This window comes from Crassostrea angulata, chromosome 10 (genome assembly GCF_025612915.1).
Source record: "Crassostrea angulata isolate pt1a10 chromosome 10, ASM2561291v2, whole genome shotgun sequence".
NCBI lineage: Eukaryota > Metazoa > Mollusca > Bivalvia > Ostreida > Ostreidae > Magallana > Magallana angulata.
In genome coordinates this window covers 8,966,857-8,983,359 of record NC_069120.1, presented here as the reverse complement: position 1 = coordinate 8,983,359, position 16,503 = coordinate 8,966,857, and the positions used below count along the sequence as shown (strand labels likewise).

Genomic DNA, 16,503 nt, shown 5'->3' with positions numbered 1-16,503 from the left:
ATATGACAAAGTTCGAGTGAGCTAAATATTCTCTTGTATATATTTCAAAGGTTCACGTCAAAACATGGCTGACACAAAATACTCCTAAATTCACGTTTAATTTCTTTCGTTTTGGTTTGCGATCGAGGCTCGTTTTTTTATGAGAATAAAATCACAATGTAAATTGTCTGATCGTCCCACTTTAGTAATAATACGAGGATTTTTATAATTTTCGATGACTATTATTTTCGGAAAAGAGTAAACAGTCTTGGAGATCAAAATTTAAGCATAAATATATAGTGTATACTATATAGTATATACTATATACAAATACCAATATTTAATTGAATTCAGTAGACACAAACACATTTTATCCAGGCGAGCTTTACTGCCTCCGAAGTTGTCAATGCTCAGGGAAATTATTAAGGCATAAATTTTTCTTGTTGTTAATTAAAATATGCCGTTAATAAAGTAAAGTATAATTTCTCTGTTCGAGTACTCTCAGTACTTTAATGAATTTCCTTATTGGTTGCTAGCTTCTACAGGCTTAGTGGCTGCTGTTAGTGGCTGCTAGCTTCAGCCTGGTTGATAAATCGACAGTCTTATAAGCTTTTTAGAAATGTAGACCTTATTCATGCATTTTCAATCCCCTTCAGTTTGGGGGTATTTCGAATCACATGAGTACACAATGACTGCATCCGAAATACTCAGCGCTAACCAAAACGTGTATTGAATATTGTGTTTGTTTTTGCAATGTACTGATTTACAATGCAAAGGCGTCGGAAACCGGGGGGAGTGGGGGGGGGGGCTTAGCCTCTTCCCCTCCATTTTCTTTTCAAAGGTATAGATAACCATAACCAAACATAACCAAAAAGTCTAGCCCCCCCTCTCCCCTCCCCCACTTTCAATTTGCTTCTGACGCCACTGCAAGGCTACGGTGATTCTAATTTCTCTGTTCGTATATATTCAAAAAATTGAATTTTCGACACTATTTATCGTAATATTTTATAATATTACTGTTATATTGCATCTTGACTTAGTTTTATTTTGAAATAATTACACAATATGAGTGATTTCTGTTTCTCCTTTAGACTTATCATTCTTATGGATTGACATGCCATATCAAACCCTTGTCATATTACTTTTCAAGATGTAAAATACATCAGCGTAATCTTGCTGGCATTTGTTAAAGTTCGAAAGTTGAGCTGTCGCTTTTCGCCCTTAAATTAGATCTTTAACAAGATAAGTCAACCTTTCATATTTGATTTCTTTCTTTTCTCCGAGATACACAATTACGATATCAACTAGCGAGATAAAATCTGTGTTCTTTGAAACATGATAACGGAAGGTGGTCATAGATAGACGTAAACATGTAATATATACTTAAGTTAAAGTTTTGATATTAATTTAAGTCCTAATACGTAATGCGTTCATCAAAATTAATCTTTTCATTTCAATTTTTCGTTATCATTAAGTATATTTTTATTTTATTCATATTTTATCGCGCATTTGTTCTGTTGGTCTTGCTCTAACGATATTTAACTAATTATTTCATTTTTATACAGGCACGTAGCATTGGGGGGGGGGGGGGGGCAGGGGGCCTGGCCTTCCACTTTTTTACTTAGCAAAGATTTCTCTTAAATTTACATACAAAAAATTGAATTAACATGGATTTGCCCCCCCCCCCCCCCTCCACTTTTACGGGACCATGTACAAAATCGAATTGAAAATCAGATAATAAACAGTGAAATTGAATTTCAAAGGTATATATAAACAATAATCCTATTCTAAAAATGCACAAGTGAGAGTATGTTGAATAACAAGTAATAAACAATAATAAACTAACCAACTGTTTAACATAATCCTTTATGAAGGATATGTAAATTGGCTGACTCCCAATTTACCATGGAAATGAATAGCTACAAGTGACCTATTGAGGAAAGGGAGGTAAATCGCGACTCTGCTGTCGGTAAAATATTGTATCATTTAACCAAATTACAGTATCGGCCATTCGAAACTCATTATAAATAACGAGTTGCTTTTATATTTCATATACTGCTCTTACTTGTAGCCAAAAAATGACTTCTATTTCTGATTAATATTTTATAAAAAGAAAATTAAGAAAAAAGATATATATTTTTAAAAAATCTTTGATTTCACATCGAACAATTTTTAGATATTTCATTCATGAATTTTCAAAAGCTATATGAAAAAAAAATATTCTATCGAAAAATGAATGTCTCATTTCCCCACGTGCACTTTCTAACACAACCACAGATAGAGCGTAATTTCAGGAAATACTATAAATAGTTCTTGGAACTCAAGTCTTACTTGATTTGAAATATTTTTGCCTTGTTTAAAAACTAGATGGTTATCAGAAAAAGTCAGAACTATTCTTTTAATAAAAAATGATAACAAAATTAAAATGATAACAAATGATTAATACAATATATGTATAGCATTAAAGATGGTTTACTACAAAATAAAGAGTAAATGCTTAAAACTATTTATTGATGAGAATTAAAAATATTAAATTATGAGAATAACATAAACTGCTACATTGAGAATCCAATGTTAAATGTCATTGTTTGGTGTAAAGAGGCATGAAATGTGAAAAGGCAGTAATTTCAGGTCGAATTTGATTATGAAAAGCCACTATTTAGAGAGGGAAGTTTTGTTGTTGTTGCTCGGGTTTTTATGTTTTGTTTTGTTTTTTATTTAACATTATTTTTATGAATATTCAAAGTTTATGTAAGTTTTAACTTTTACTTTCTATATAAAGTCAGGATGTACGATAAAAATTTATGTAAAAAAGGGGGAAGTGTTATGGTAGGTTTCCGCCTAATCAACAGACAAATGAAATTACATGCAACAGTTGATCTTTAAAACTAAGAGAAAATACGAATATTCAACCCTTCTTCATATACAAATACAATATACAAACAATTACAAAAATGCTGAAATAAACCCGTTGATGTCTTTTCAATATGATCTTAAGCTTTGATATTTGAAATTAGATGATCTAATTGATTGGAAATGCCCAAATTGCTATCCTTCTAAAATACAAAAAAACATACATTATATACCGAATATGGCAAAAGAGAAAAAAATCACCTTTTTAAATTTAAGAAAGAAGGAAGTTGTGATTAATATTGTAAATCCAAAGTCATAACAGAAAATACAAAATGAACTCATATAATATTGTACAACGTGTCACTAACACATTGTAACTGTATTAAACTTTCCTGGTTGTTTTCATTTAATAGTCTTTTATGGACTTGTCATAACGGGACTTGTTTGGGCAAAGTTAACATTTGATTTCAAATCAAAATAAAATGTACCTTATTAGGAAAAAAACTCAAAACAAATGTACCATGTTCAGAAATATTACTACCGCGCACAAAATTGCCAACCAGTGCACTGATATAAATATTGTTAAAACGTAGACAAAAAGTCCTAGTTTTGCGGTAGAAAAATACAAATACGAGTTATTAAAATATGAAAATAATTCAATTAAGAAAAGTATGTATATGAAATTCTACATGAAGTCAAATATGTATTATAGCCACAATCAAAATCTCTCTCTCTCTCTCTCTCTCTCTCTCTCTCTCTCTCTCTCTCTCTCTCTCTCTCTCTCTCTCTCCCCTATATGCGTGTAATTGTTTTGAGTTCACTTTTCTAAAGTAGTATCAATTATTTTTTTTATTCATAAATACCATGATTATCTATTCCAGTTTGAAGGCGTACAAAAAGATATATAAGTGTAATTTGTATTGTTCTAAGGTCTTGATATTACAACATACATGTATATACATGACTGTATAACTCCCTAATGCTAAATTCCTTCTCCTCAGTACAGAGTACAGGATTTCGATCTACCAGTGTATACTTCGGGTTATTACAAGGAAATGGACTGTATTAGTACGTAATATTAAATAATACAGTTAAACGCCACCCTGCATCATCTATTATACGTGTACAAACTATCCAAAGGAAGGGCGTGTCTCGTCATGATGAACAGAATCGTGACCAGTATCCAGCAGATTGTTGCTGGCCTGGCAGAAACTCCTAGTCTGTTATATTTTTGGTACATTTACTTCCTTTATTCACCAATATTTCTGCATAACAACTAATGTTAAGTACATATATAACAATTTATTTTCCTTAAAAACAAAATGTTCGACAATATCCATACAAACAAGGTTGGACAAAGAAAAAAAATTTTGTTCGTTTGTTTATTTCATCCAACTGTGTAGATTTCTAATAAAATGCATTGTTTTCCTGCACACATAAGTGCTAAGCATAACATTTGTAGATTGATTTCTATGGTATTATCGATGCTTGCACACTCACTTAAAAACCCTCACTCTAAATACCTTACAGCCACCTCACTTGCGCTCATATTTCCTTAAATATACTTACAATATTATCAGCTGTAATGCAAACATGAGTCAGACACCAAGCTTTTCACTGAAAAAAAGTGAACAGTTGTAACTTTAGATAGGGACTAAGCTTTAAGGAAAAATTGCATATATACCGGAATAAACAAATGCTGTAAGACCAGCAAAGCAACTGAAGATCATATATATAATATGTTGTGTTTGTTTTGCTTCCTTTCTTTTGTCGTCAATTCACAAATATTTGATCCCAAGTTTTGTTTTTATATCATCTCAAGTTACCATTGTCAATCCCTACGTGTATCTGCATAAAAAGGGCCTTAATAAGCAGACTGCATACTGCACAAGTCTAATGTAAATATGTAACACGTTTGAGATAACTAAAAACTAGTGCAAGTGTGAAGGCTGAATTACGTCAAAATAACTGGTGTGTTGAGTGTGTGTTGCAATGTGCTGCATCAATTGTGCACGCTGCATCAATTCCACACATTAAAAACAGACCCTATAAGATGCAAACAAGAAGGGTTAGAAGTCTTACGCAGATATAGTTGCTGTCCGTCATAGACCGACCGACTCAATCAGCCTGGATTATCCTTTCCAGGAAGTCTCTGTCCAAGTTTTGGAGACTAGGATGATGCAAAGGAAGTTGACACATGTTTCAACAAACGTTAATTAGTAGTAAGGAGAATGACGCGTCAATGACAACATAAGCCCACTTATCGGTACAATCATTGTTTTCGTTGGTCTCCATAATTCTCTACGCCATAATTGATCCCTCTCTGATTTCGTAAATTAAGAGGATGTGCTAAAACAAAGTACTACATTATGTCTAGATGCCAAATTTATTTATATTATTTTCTGAGAAGGAAAGACTGAGTGCTCAGCCCTATATAGAATTGTTTCAGTGATCAGCGCAAAATTTACATGTACTTATATGTCTAGCAGGAAGTGTTGTAGCAAAATATTTCCCCTTGAACATGCGATCCTTGATATTCCCTGTTATTTGTGTTACATTGTTATCGTAAAAACTGAGCAAATTAAGGAAGAGTCCACATTGCTTTTATTAAATTAAAACCAAAAATTAAACGTACAAAATTTTATACAATGGTGCTAAGACAACTAACACACCATTGAGCTTTGCCGCAACAAAAATACTGATATGGTTTTGATAAGACACAACCTACATCTTCCGAATCTATACTAAATAGCTTCGATCATAAATCAGGCATAATTTGCGGTTGCACTCTGAACTAGTTCCAGATTTCATTGCAAAGAACTATATTTTTATATACTCAACTAGCGGCCATCTTATCCCGCCTAAAACACACAGCCCAGAACAAACGTTGTTGCGAGAAATCAACTTGGAATGTCCAGGCAACTCAAATTGTCTCGTAAGGCATAGCACATAATAAACACACTGTGACCTGTATAACACAATAATCCATGTGTTTACGTCTTGATTTCATCAATTTAAAAAAAAAAACCTGATCTACAGTTCTTGGAAGTAGGGATCTACCGGTATCTAGTTTTATCAAAATGTAATTTAATAGTTATATGCTAAAAAGTTTATACTGTTTTTTTTTTTTCATTTTACATTCGTCCACAAATTTGTGGACATCAAGTAGAGCTTATTGAATAAATGCAACGCAAACATGATTGTAAGTATACAAGATTTAAGTAAACCCGGACACAAATCGTAAAGGATTCATCCAGCCATTTCCCGTATTTCCGTTACAGGAAGAAATGGCTGAAAGGTGCTTGAGGATGTAATTCAATGTGCCCATATAAGGAGATATATTTTACACAAAGGTCACGTGCGTCGCCTCATATAAAGTTAAGACCGGGATTTCTCATAACACTGCTCAGTGAGAGACCGAACTCAAACCATCACTTTCTTGTCTGGATATTAATCTTACAACTTCACAATGGGAGATGAAGATATTGCAGCTTTAGTCGTAGACAATGGATCCGGAATGTGCAAGGCCGGATTTGCCGGAGACGATGCTCCCAGAGCTGTGTTTCCCTCCATTGTCGGACGCCCCAGACATCAGGTACTAAGTTGGTCTAAATAAGTGAAAAAAAATTTCTGAAATGCCTTTGTCAGATTTACGTATCATCAGTGTATATGTATCACACGCAGCTTTTGTATGAGCTGAAAATTATCCTCAAAAACTGAAATAGGTTAACATTTCTAAATATAGATTATGCGCACTTGGCTTTTTAATTCAGTAATAGATGTGAAACAATATACTTGAAAAGGCCATCAAAATGGCATTGTGTAGCCATATATGGAAAATGATTTACTTCATTAACTACATGGTTTTCTTGAAACAGAAAATTTCCATTTCTGCCCACGCCTTTTTTACTACGAGGTTACTTTTCAACTTCCTGGTTTCGGCACACGCCCCTTTCTCCTTCCGTGTAGAAAACTGTAAAGTTTATCTCAAAAAATAGAGACTATACAGAATCGAATCTAAAAATATATACTTTTACTGTTTATACTGCATGAAGTGAAGCGTGTGCATCTATCCTCATCTAATATTTCGATAATACTCACATAGTATTAATTTTCTTAAAAATTAAAAAGTCTGTAAACACACAAAAACAACCAAAAAGCTAACTTTAAGATAGATTATAGACATGTTCTCATAACTATATATATTCTGCTTTTAGGGTGTGATGGTTGGTATGGGACAGAAGGACAGCTATGTAGGAGACGAGGCCCAGAGCAAGAGAGGTATCCTCACCCTCAAGTACCCCATTGAACACGGCATCGTCACCAACTGGGATGACATGGAGAAAATCTGGCATCATACCTTCTACAATGAACTCCGTGTGGCCCCAGAGGAACACCCCGTCCTCCTGACCGAGGCCCCACTCAACCCCAAGGCCAACAGAGAAAAGATGACACAAATCATGTTCGAGACCTTCAACTCTCCCGCCATGTACGTCGCCATCCAGGCTGTACTGTCCCTGTACGCTTCCGGTCGTACAACCGGTATCGTACTCGACTCCGGAGATGGTGTGTCTCACACAGTCCCCATCTACGAGGGTTACGCCCTTCCCCACGCCATCATGAGATTGGATCTCGCTGGACGTGATCTGACCGATTACCTCATGAAAATCCTCACAGAGCGTGGATACTCTTTCACCACCACAGCCGAGAGAGAAATCGTCAGAGACATCAAGGAGAAACTGTGCTACGTTGCCCTGGACTTCGAACAAGAGATGGCCACTGCTGCTTCATCCTCATCTCTAGAGAAGAGCTATGAACTTCCCGACGGTCAGGTCATCACCATTGGCAACGAGCGATTCAGGTGCCCAGAGGCCATGTTCCAGCCATCCTTCCTTGGAATGGAATCTTCCGGAATCCATGAAACATCATACAACAGTATCATGAAATGTGATGTCGATATCCGTAAAGACTTGTACGCTAATATTGTCCTGTCTGGAGGTACCACCATGTTCCCCGGCATTGCTGACCGTATGCAAAAGGAGGTCACCGCCCTCGCTCCCCCAACAATGAAGATTAAGGTCATTGCTCCACCTGAGAGGAAATACTCCGTCTGGATCGGTGGTTCCATCCTTGCTTCTCTCTCCACCTTCCAACAGATGTGGATCAGCAAACAGGAGTACGACGAATCTGGACCATCCATTGTCCACAGGAAATGCTTCTAAATAGACTCATTAGTTTTAATAAGATTCTTTTTCTGTAGTTTAGATTGTTAAATAGTAGTTCTCATTACACACACGTGATGATTGAGTAAAGACCATCTGGCCATCAAGTGGCTGTGATAGGATTTTTATATAGATTACATACCCCTTAGAAATATCTTAGATCAGACTAGTATGAAATATGATAAAGCTTTATTAACACTGTTTCGTTCTTGATTCTGAATAAAATGTTATCACATTGTTGTCATGTATTTTTTTCTTTGCCTGTTCGAAGAGCAGTGTGATGATGCACAGGTGAAACCATGGTATTTGGAATGACCTTAATTGATTTCATACATGTATAGCAGAATTATTAGTGGAGAAAGACATCGTACTTATTGTCGGAAACTCAAGGCCAGTCCTGCAAACGATTGCTGGCCGTAAGATATTTGGTTGATTGTGTTTCGTTCTCTAAAAATTCCATACGCTATTCCAATTGATCCTTTTTCATTTTTGAGAAGGAAGTCTAAATCACTTTAACGCTTACGAAGCTAACGGAAGTTTTGTTTGAATTTAAAACCTACTAGAGATATCATTGCCCCTGCTTTATTGCCGTCTTTCTTGGAAGACGGTATAAATAGATCAATTAATTTATTACCGTCTTCCTTGGAAGACAGTATAAATAGTTGAAATAATTAACAGTCTCCGGGTTGTGCACTTCCTCTCCTTTGTGATTGATAGAAAATACATGATGTTAAAATTTACATTTATTTTATTGGTTGAAATACTGTTCAACGCAAGGGAGATGATTTTCTGATGATCTTTTTCACATGCGACTTATCAAAATTGAGCCTTTGATTTTCAGGTCCAGCTAATTGAAAGTAATATTCTATAATATCTATTGAAATTATTTGTTTTTCTTTTAGTATTGTTTATTCAAATATTAGTACAAAAATGTAAAAAAAAAAAAAATGATGCGGTATGGCTAATATTGGTAAAGTTATTTGCACCTTAGATAGGTAAAACTAATATCAGTTAAACAAGATGCTGAAAGCAGTGGTATAACTTTGATATTATCAAAATAATACGAGTCTACAACCCTTCCTAAGATCCTTTTTAGTTTTTACCCTACTATATATAGTTGATAGTTGATCTCAACTTACAAGCTCGGGTATGCATTTCCCAATTTTAGACACGCGGGCTTAAAAGACACATAATGGCATAAAAATGTTCCACTCGCCATGCTAGGTAAAGGAATGGAACATTTATATAGAAAGATTTAAACTGTCTTTGATAACTAATTGCAATTTAGGGTTTGCTCTAAAGACGGTAAGCTTTTTTTTTAAAGCTAAACTTGTTGATGAACTTAGAAAGGTTAATATCCAATCATGAAAGCAAGAAGTTGGTTCACAGTCTGTAACATATTACTACGTGTCTCAGTCAACTAAGTCGAATCAGCACTTCTTCTGACACTGCAAAATAACAAGACAATATATAGAGGTGTTATTTTTGTATCTCTAGTTTACTATAGTAACTTTTTTTTCTCGGTAGCTATTCTAAATAATCATGATATGCACAAATTGAAAAGGTTATGTGTTGTGTAGCCGGAGTAAGAAAACAACTACAAGTTGCGCTGACAATATTCTTTTTTAAAAATGGAAAACAAGACACTAGTATCAACTCTGCTAGTATATGTAATTAAAAATTTAGAAAATGATATTCAATTTTATTAATGAAAACATATTCCTGATGTTATTAAGATTAATATTTTCATCTTCGCCAGCCAATTGTCCGATTGAGGGGATACAAATCTGACTAAGCTTGTGCAGATAAAAAATTATTAACAAAATAGGTCGTTTTGTTGAAATTAACACACTATTTCTATTGCACGATTACAAATGTAAACAACATATTTGTTATAAAGAAAGTGGGCGCTTAAGATGTAGATTCGGAAGGAAAGTGGGCGTAATTTGATTTCTTTTTGACGTGGAATGGATAGAAAAATGTTCGACATGCAAAAGGTTTTATCATAATGTTGGTCTAAATATGGTTACACGATGCAATTGATGTAGAATCCTACTTATTTACAGTTGTTTTTAAATGATTTTCTTGTCTCTGGGTCTTCTCTCCAAAAATTTGAAACATATTTCTAAATACAGATTGTTGCTTTTTTAAATGAGATGAAGATATGACCCAGAGATATTTAATTATGTACTTTTCCAAAATATTTTTGGATGATAAAACAGTAGGTCCAGATAGGCCTATATGACATTGTTGTTTTAAATACTTTATACAACATATTGTGAAGTCTCGTTTTGTTCTTGATCAGTGAATATACATACTAGTATTCAAATCCTGTTGGTGATTTCGTTTTCAAGTATTTCGTATTTAAATGTATGTTGATATACCATTATGTACAACTATATTTTAATTTGTTTTATTGATTGATAGCTGCTATATGCACTATATATTCTGTTCCTATTACTAGTTTATTATGATAGACAATATAACTAATATAACTGTATTAAATATATATCCATTGAAATTTTCAATATAACTATTTAACAATTTACCCCTTATTATCTTTCTAGAATGCGTGTAGGTATATTTTAATTGTTGGAATAGACAGGCACTTCAGATCTCAAGATAATATTAAAGCAATCAATTTTTGTTCGAACCTGTAGCATTTCGAGGTCATAGAGATTTAGAACCATTTTAACAGGGCCTTAGACTTTCAATAGGACGTAACTATCTATTCGTTGCGTCAAAACAAGTTAAAAATGAAGCTGATTTCAAGTGAAATATACACCGATTGCGTAGTCTTTGCTCATAAGCCAGACAAATCCTGTTGATTTCAAAGAGCAATGGCTGAGTGGCCTTCGATGAAATTGACAGGCCTACGCCACATTGCTGTTTGACACCGACTACCCAAAGTCCAAGCTCTTGTTAAAATGGTTCTAATTTTTGCATCATCACTGGTGGGAGATCGCTTTAAAACGTAAACAAAAGTTGTCTGCTGTAGAGAAATGAAAAATTCTGGATTGAGATTAGAAAATTGTTTCGCTTAATTAATTACATTTTATCATATTTTTATTGAAAAAACCTGTACGTTGTATGCTCTCATTTTGACTTGCACTATTTGAAGCACGCGGAGGGATATGATAAACCGAAAGTCATCTTTCGAACGTCCTAACAGAAAGTTGTCAGACATCAGTTTTTTAATGTAAAATAATGCGAGGAAAATAATCATTCATTAAATACTCGTGCGGGATAGTGCAAATCCAACTCAAGGCCGAGCCTCGTCCAAGATCTTTTGTTCCCTTGGGGAATTTCACTATCCCACATCACGCGGGATATGAAAGTGGCAACAACATAACAGAAAAAATACATAACCCGCTAACGAAAATTATGTATTTTTTTTCTGCAATGATCCTACCTTCATATCTCGCGTGAATCATCAAAGAGAAATTTTTATTGTTTATGTTTACGTCTTTCTTTTTAAAAATTGATGAATTCAGTGGCGTAGCTACCATGTATGCTTATATGCCTGAGCATGCACATCATTTGGGAAAAAAAGGAAGAAACTCAGTAAAAAAATAAAGAAAGAAAAAAATAATAAAAAAGAATTCAAGTATTAAGGTCCATACTTATTTATTCCATCAACCCGTTTCTTTCACCCGGTCCTACTTTAGCCGGAATCTTTGTGCCTACACTTATTTTTCATATATATAAATATACATGTAGACACGCAATGTAGTGTTACAGTACCATATTTAAGAAACAGTACATAATGTAAGTCCCTAATAAAGCAAAGATTTTTTTTGGCATTTGAACTTAGTTTTACACATCATCTTAAATTTCCCCCATATAATATCACAGCTTTATTGAGATATTCATTACCATAAACTAAGTGAAAATGAACTTCAGAATAAAAGCTTTGAGTGGGTCAAAAAACAAACGTCAAAAGTGTTTTCTTCTTTTAGCTTTTAACAAGTTTTGTGATTTTATTTTATGCCTAAACTATAAGCAAAACAATTTTATCTGCCTAAAATTATGTTTAAATATTGAGCATTCCTGTCAATATCTTCGATGATTTTTGTGTTAAAAATCTTCAGAATCCATGAGCTTCCTGGGCCTTCGCCCCCTGGGCCCCCACCAGGCTTCACCCTGGACCCATTGGGGGCCTCATAGCGGCCCCCAGACCCCCTGCAATTTTAAGCATGTACTTCGTTTCTGGTATAGCTACGCCACTGATCGAATTGATTGTAAAAAGTAAAATTCACTATTATACCGTTATAATGTACATCAGTACGTTAGCTAAAATAAACAGCTAAGTACTGAATTCCGGTTCAGCCATTGGTCGCTGCATAGGTTTCGAAATTGATAAACAGGGCGTGTCAATTTCCGTCCTGTCAGTTTCTTGTCAGTTTCTGCCGCTGCATATTTCGACCAATCGATAAGCGGAGCGTGTAGATTTCAGTCTGCATGTTTCAATCGAGCTATGAATTAACTACAAATTCATTTAAAAACAGTTATAAATAAGTGGGATTTTGCATCAATTACTTTAGATCCATATATTATGATAAAACCTTTCGCTTTTCAATCATTTTTCTATTTAGTCTACGTCCTAAACAAACCAAATAGCGGTTATAATTTTAAAATGTGCAAAGTTAATCGATGAAATTTTCACTCCCTTGTGCATCCAGATTCCTGCCAAATCTACAACTTAAGCGCCAACTTTCTTTAATTAAATCAGATATCCGAGTTCGAGATACAGGAGTAATATGGGAATACTTTTAAAAAGAAAACATGCAGCTTTAGTTAGTATTTATTTAGCGAAAACGCGTATTACAGAAAAATATATATAAAAAAAGTGTACAGATGATTTATTTGCATTACCATGTTAAGTTAAAAGAACATCGCCTCTTAGTCTGGAGAGATAAAACAAACAGAATTTTAAGAGTTCTTACCCTTTGAATATTTCGTACTGGTTTATGGTCAAATAGCGTACAATTTGATAATCTAAAAACGATAAATAGTTGTCATGTTGTAAAATTTGTATTTACTGCCACCCGGTAAATTCAAAATTTACAACATGACATTGTGATGAGAGAGAGAGAGAGAGAGAGAGAGAGAGAGAGAGAGATTTATGATATGATTTATGGAAGGTGGAGACTTGAGTCACTTGACTCGAACATTGCTAGGTTTCTATAACTTCCTTGAATAAAAGCCGGGTCTCTGTTTCTTTATAAAAAATAGATTTGAATTGGTTATAAAATACATTGTATTAATCAAATGATATAATTTATGAAGTCAGGCTAAACTTTTATTTCAAAAGGAATGCTCAATCGGTGGTCAAATGATAATCTGAGTTGTGATTTCGATGGAATGTTTAAAGGTGTGTTCTCGACGGGGCTTTTTTATTTGACATATGAATAGAGTTGAGTATTGAAGCAGCTTCGGGCTTCGTGGATAGTTGGATAAAGATATATTCTCAGATCTAATACTTTTGTTTATACATTACATATTTTAACAGACAAAATATTTTTTCGGAAGAAACTACATTTGTACGTGAAGATAATTCAAACTTGTATTATCTACGTTCAGGGTTTTAACAATCTGATTTGATTAAAATCAGATCCTTGATCCGCTCCTTGTTTTTTAAATAAATTAGGCATCTTTAATTAGAATAGAAGTACTACTACCCTTGTCCCCACTCCCACACCCACACAAACATAATTTACGTAATAAAATAGGTAGGAGCCCAATCTCTAAAAGCCTGAATATAAAATTATTAGGTATCAATCAAATAGGGATGTGATATGCAGGAAATCTGCACATTTCCCATAAGTGTCCCCGCGAAAAAAAATAATAAGAGGAGGTGTATTTATTGTTCAGGTCTTAAGCGTAACTATCGGTTGAAGTGTAGACCGTCAATGCGGTTCCATCATTTACACGTGCACGTTATAAAGAAGAAGATGTGAGGGTTTGCGAAGAAAAGTAGAAAAAAGATAAAACTCTCCCCTTCCTAAAAGGAAAACTAACAGATTGCGAAGAGACAAATATGGCCTTCACTCGCCGTGTTTTGTCTACACTTCTAATTCAGTTTTTGATGATATATGCAACAAGCAAAAGCAAGTTACAGCGTGTAATTATGCTAATAATGGTATTTATACTGTTCACATAAATAATGTGTATTCATCGCGTCTGCAAAATTACATACATGTTCTCCGCAGCTGTTTCTTATATACATGTACATGTATAGAGCTTAATATCATGTAGTGCATGGTTTTCTTTATTTGTATATTTTATCGTTTTAGGAATTTCATTCTCAACTCTGCAAAGCTTTATGCCCTCTCGGTCAATGAACGGAATAAAAGTGATGGGGTTTTTTTTTTTACTGGCGTGTAGATATATTACATTTTCATTAAATCTTATCTTAATTCTACAGCATGTAATATAATAATAAAAACGTCGAAATCATTTCATTTGCAAGTAGCGTTATGTCACACCGGTCTGAGGCACCATCTACTTAACACTTAGCACTTGTTTCTGTAAAAAGTTTACCATATAGTACAGATACGTAGCAACGTTTTCCTCGCAGCAGACAACATTTTGTCCTTCAAATTTGCATGTAAAAAATTAAATTATCATGGGGTTGCCACACCGCCCCCCCCCCCTTTTTTTGGCATGTAATAATTGGAAGTGAAAAGTGAAAATAAGGAAATCAACATTGAAAATAAAGCTAAAGAAATACCCGCCTCCCCCTAACGGATTAGGATTCTCATGATTTTAGAAAATTTCATTTTTTCCTTGTCAAGACTATTTAGATGAGGCTAACACCCCCCCCCCCCCCGGTCAAATTTCAAAAAACGATGCTACGTGCATGTAGTATACATTGTATTATAGCATTAGGTGAACTTCCATTGCACGAAACCAATGTGGGTGGATTTCAAAAATTGTCTCATTTTTGCGGTCAAGGTATTAGTTTAATAAATGTAATGATTTTTTGCTTTGAAAATTTTTTTTGAGTCAGATATTGCTAAAATTAACACATTGATCAGTTTACCTTGTTTGCCACGAATCATTTGGTAAAAAAAAATGGTAATTCCATACTTTACATAATTTGTAAACAAATATAAGACTCGAGCTTTGTTTACATAACAATGACTTTTTACTTCTGTATCTATCTTAATACTTGACTTCTAACATTCAAAATTTGGTCAGTCATGCAAAATGAGCAAGTAAACCATTTTATACATAAAAAAAGAAAAACAAATTTGATAAAAAAGATCGTGTCCAAGTCCCTATAAATTGTCAAAAAAATAATCGATTTTTCAAAACTTTTGACAATCTAGCAAATATCCGCATAAGTAAAAAAAAAATCATGTTAGATTGACTTGTGTGCCATAATTTTAAATTGTTTGAACGATCTGAAGTTAAGGTAACTCCATACTCGTAAAATTCTCTGATGAAAGTTGAAAAACAGAACTGATTTCAACTTAATAGACTTAGATTTAATCAATCATTAGAAAAAATATTAATGTCATCACACTTTTTGAGATGTCAGATAAACATGAACTAGAGCATATTTTAGCAACATAAAACCGTACTTTTTTGGTTAAAAGTAAAATCTTTGTAGGCAGAAACTTGTTTATCTTTTTTTAATTTTATTGTCAACTGTGTTAGAAAACTAAAACTACAAATAAATTTTAAAATTAGTTTTTGGGATTAGAAAAATTACAGCATTTAGACATACAACAGGGAGAAAAGTAAGAAAAAGAGTTATTTCCCCTTAGCATAAATAAAATGTATAAAAAATTGGAAATTTAGGATAAAATGATTAAGCTGCTAAAATATCTTAAACTTAACAGTATTTCTAATTACATCCATGTGATTATATTCACTTGAAATAAATAAAACTACTTATAAAACTACTCGAACACTTATCCGTCGACGGAAACGATTGCATTCAATCGCCAAACGAACTGATCATCCTGACAAATGGACCGAATTTAGAAAAACAAGAAATCACTGTATACGCGCTGTACGTAATGCTCGCGATGATTATTACAAAAAGCTGTCAAAAAATATATCCGAGTGTAACGACTCAAGGAAGTGGTGGAATATGGTAAATAAAATATCCAACACTCAGATTCGCAATGACTTACCTCCCTTGGAGGTTAATGGCAATGTAGTCGATAACAATTTTGAAAAAGCAACTGCTTTTAACATCTTTTTTACAAATCAGTCAAATATCGACGATTCATCAGCGACTCTTCCAAATACTAGTGATAACAACGCTTCTAACCATTTATATACAGAAATAATACTTTCCGACGACGAAGTAAAAAATATTTATAGTTACTTTGTAGAAACAAAATTCTTGTGCAACAATCAGTCAGGTTTTATCTCCGGTGACTCAACAGTCAATCAATTATTAGACATATCTAACGATATAGGAAGAGCCTTA

At 33.8% G+C, this 16,503-nt stretch overlaps 1 protein-coding gene across 1 annotated transcript; it reads left to right on the top strand.

Moving 5' to 3' along the window:
* The first annotated feature begins 6,223 nt into the window (after positions 1-6,223).
* On the top strand, positions 6,224-8,294 carry LOC128167951 (actin). The gene is made up of 2 exons (XM_052833972.1): positions 6,224-6,427; positions 7,050-8,294. Exons 1-2 carry the CDS (start codon positions 6,302-6,304, stop codon positions 8,052-8,054), a joined length of 1,131 nt encoding a protein of 376 aa, XP_052689932.1. The 5' UTR covers positions 6,224-6,301; the 3' UTR covers positions 8,055-8,294.
* Positions 8,295-16,503: the final 8,209 nt, after the last annotated feature.

Bases quoted from the DNA above. Each gene is read 5' to 3' on its own strand.
- LOC128167951 (XM_052833972.1), top strand. From the start codon at position 6,302: ATGGGAGATGAAGATATTGCAGCTTTAGTCGTAGACAATGGATCCGGA. The intron at 6,428-7,049 runs GTACTAAGTTGG...TTCTGCTTTTAG, and splicing joins TCGGACGCCCCAGACATCAG to GGTGTGATGGTTGGTATGGG.